This window comes from Nanorana parkeri, unplaced genomic scaffold (genome assembly GCF_000935625.1).
Source record: "Nanorana parkeri isolate BGI_ZX_2015 unplaced genomic scaffold, ASM93562v1 scaffold3208, whole genome shotgun sequence".
Taxonomy (NCBI): domain Eukaryota; kingdom Metazoa; phylum Chordata; class Amphibia; order Anura; family Dicroglossidae; genus Nanorana; species Nanorana parkeri.
In genome coordinates this window covers 80,309-81,435 of record NW_017309476.1, presented here as the reverse complement: position 1 = coordinate 81,435, position 1,127 = coordinate 80,309, and the positions used below count along the sequence as shown (strand labels likewise).

The 1,127-nt window shown below is 45.3% G+C and overlaps 1 protein-coding gene across 1 annotated transcript in view; it reads left to right on the top strand.

Moving 5' to 3' along the window:
• The window catches only part of LOC108802900 (phenylethanolamine N-methyltransferase-like), a 6,325-nt gene extending 5,479 nt beyond the window's left edge, over positions 1-846 (top strand). The window contains exon 4 of the mRNA XM_018574745.1: positions 737-846. Coding sequence (XP_018430247.1) covers positions 737-846 — 110 coding nt within the window. The remainder of the gene's footprint in view (positions 1-736) is intronic.
• Positions 847-1,127: the final 281 nt, after the last annotated feature.

Below are 1,127 nucleotides of genomic sequence, written 5' to 3'. Positions count from 1 at the left end.
TGTCAGAAAAGAAAAGAAAAAACGATTGCAGGGAAAGGTTTCATCTGTTCGATTGAGCAGATTAAACCTTTCAGGTAAAAAGTGTTTCTCTCCCGGCCGGGATGTGTACTCACCGGCCCAAGCAGCTTCATCGGGTAACGAAGGGAAGGGGGAGGAGTCCAGTGACATCACGGGCATCGACGTCACCGGACTCCTCCCCCTTCCCTTCATTAGCCGACAGCCACTTGGGGAAGGGGAAGGAGTCCGGTGACGTCGATGTCCGTGACGTCACCGGATCTCCGACGGAAGACCCAGAAGCCGGCGGAGAGGTGAGTACGGATCAAAAGAACTTTGATCTATAAACGATTAATCGTTAATTTCCGCAGCCCTACAATTAAGCATTGTCAGAAGAGCTTTTCATTTTATTTTTTGAGTAATAAGTATTTGATGTATTGATGAGAATCAACATTTCTTTAACACTGTAAGCCAAAGAAAAAAAAATAAAAAAGCTAGAATCTAGACAGATACAACAGACAAAAAATAATGCAACTCTGTAATCAATACATCATGAAATGCATTTGTTAAAAATAAGCAGCATCTTGCAGTCTCTTGCTAAGCTGGGCTGAAGTGTGAGAGGAGCAAGCAACAGAAGGGGCCAATCAATTCATATGCTGACCAGAAGCATGCTGATAGTTGGAGAAGCAGAGTGACAAAGAGAAGAGCTCATAACTGTGCTGCTTCTGTTTTTATCATCCAGTCACCAGCTTGGGGCCGGTCCAGGACAACCTGGGCTCAGAGGCAATGGGGTTGAATGACGCAGGCATACTGCAGAGAAGGACCCTTGCTCTCTGGGTGTGGAAGCAGTGACCTCTCTGGGGATGTCTGACACCCTATCCAAAATTAGATCCAGAGCTCTCTAATCATGAAAATCCATACACCCCTATACATTGGAGAGCTCTAGCAATGAGCAGCAGTCTCTGCAATCAGTGTTTCTGTAATCTTCCCAGAGGTGCAGGCTTTATCATATGAGTTCAGCAGCTACAGGGAGTGGGTTCATTTCCAAGTGCCTTCAAGGATCTTCAACCTCAATCCTATGCTATTTGTGAATTGTTCTTTGAAAGTCAGCTATTGCCACTAAATCCCGATCT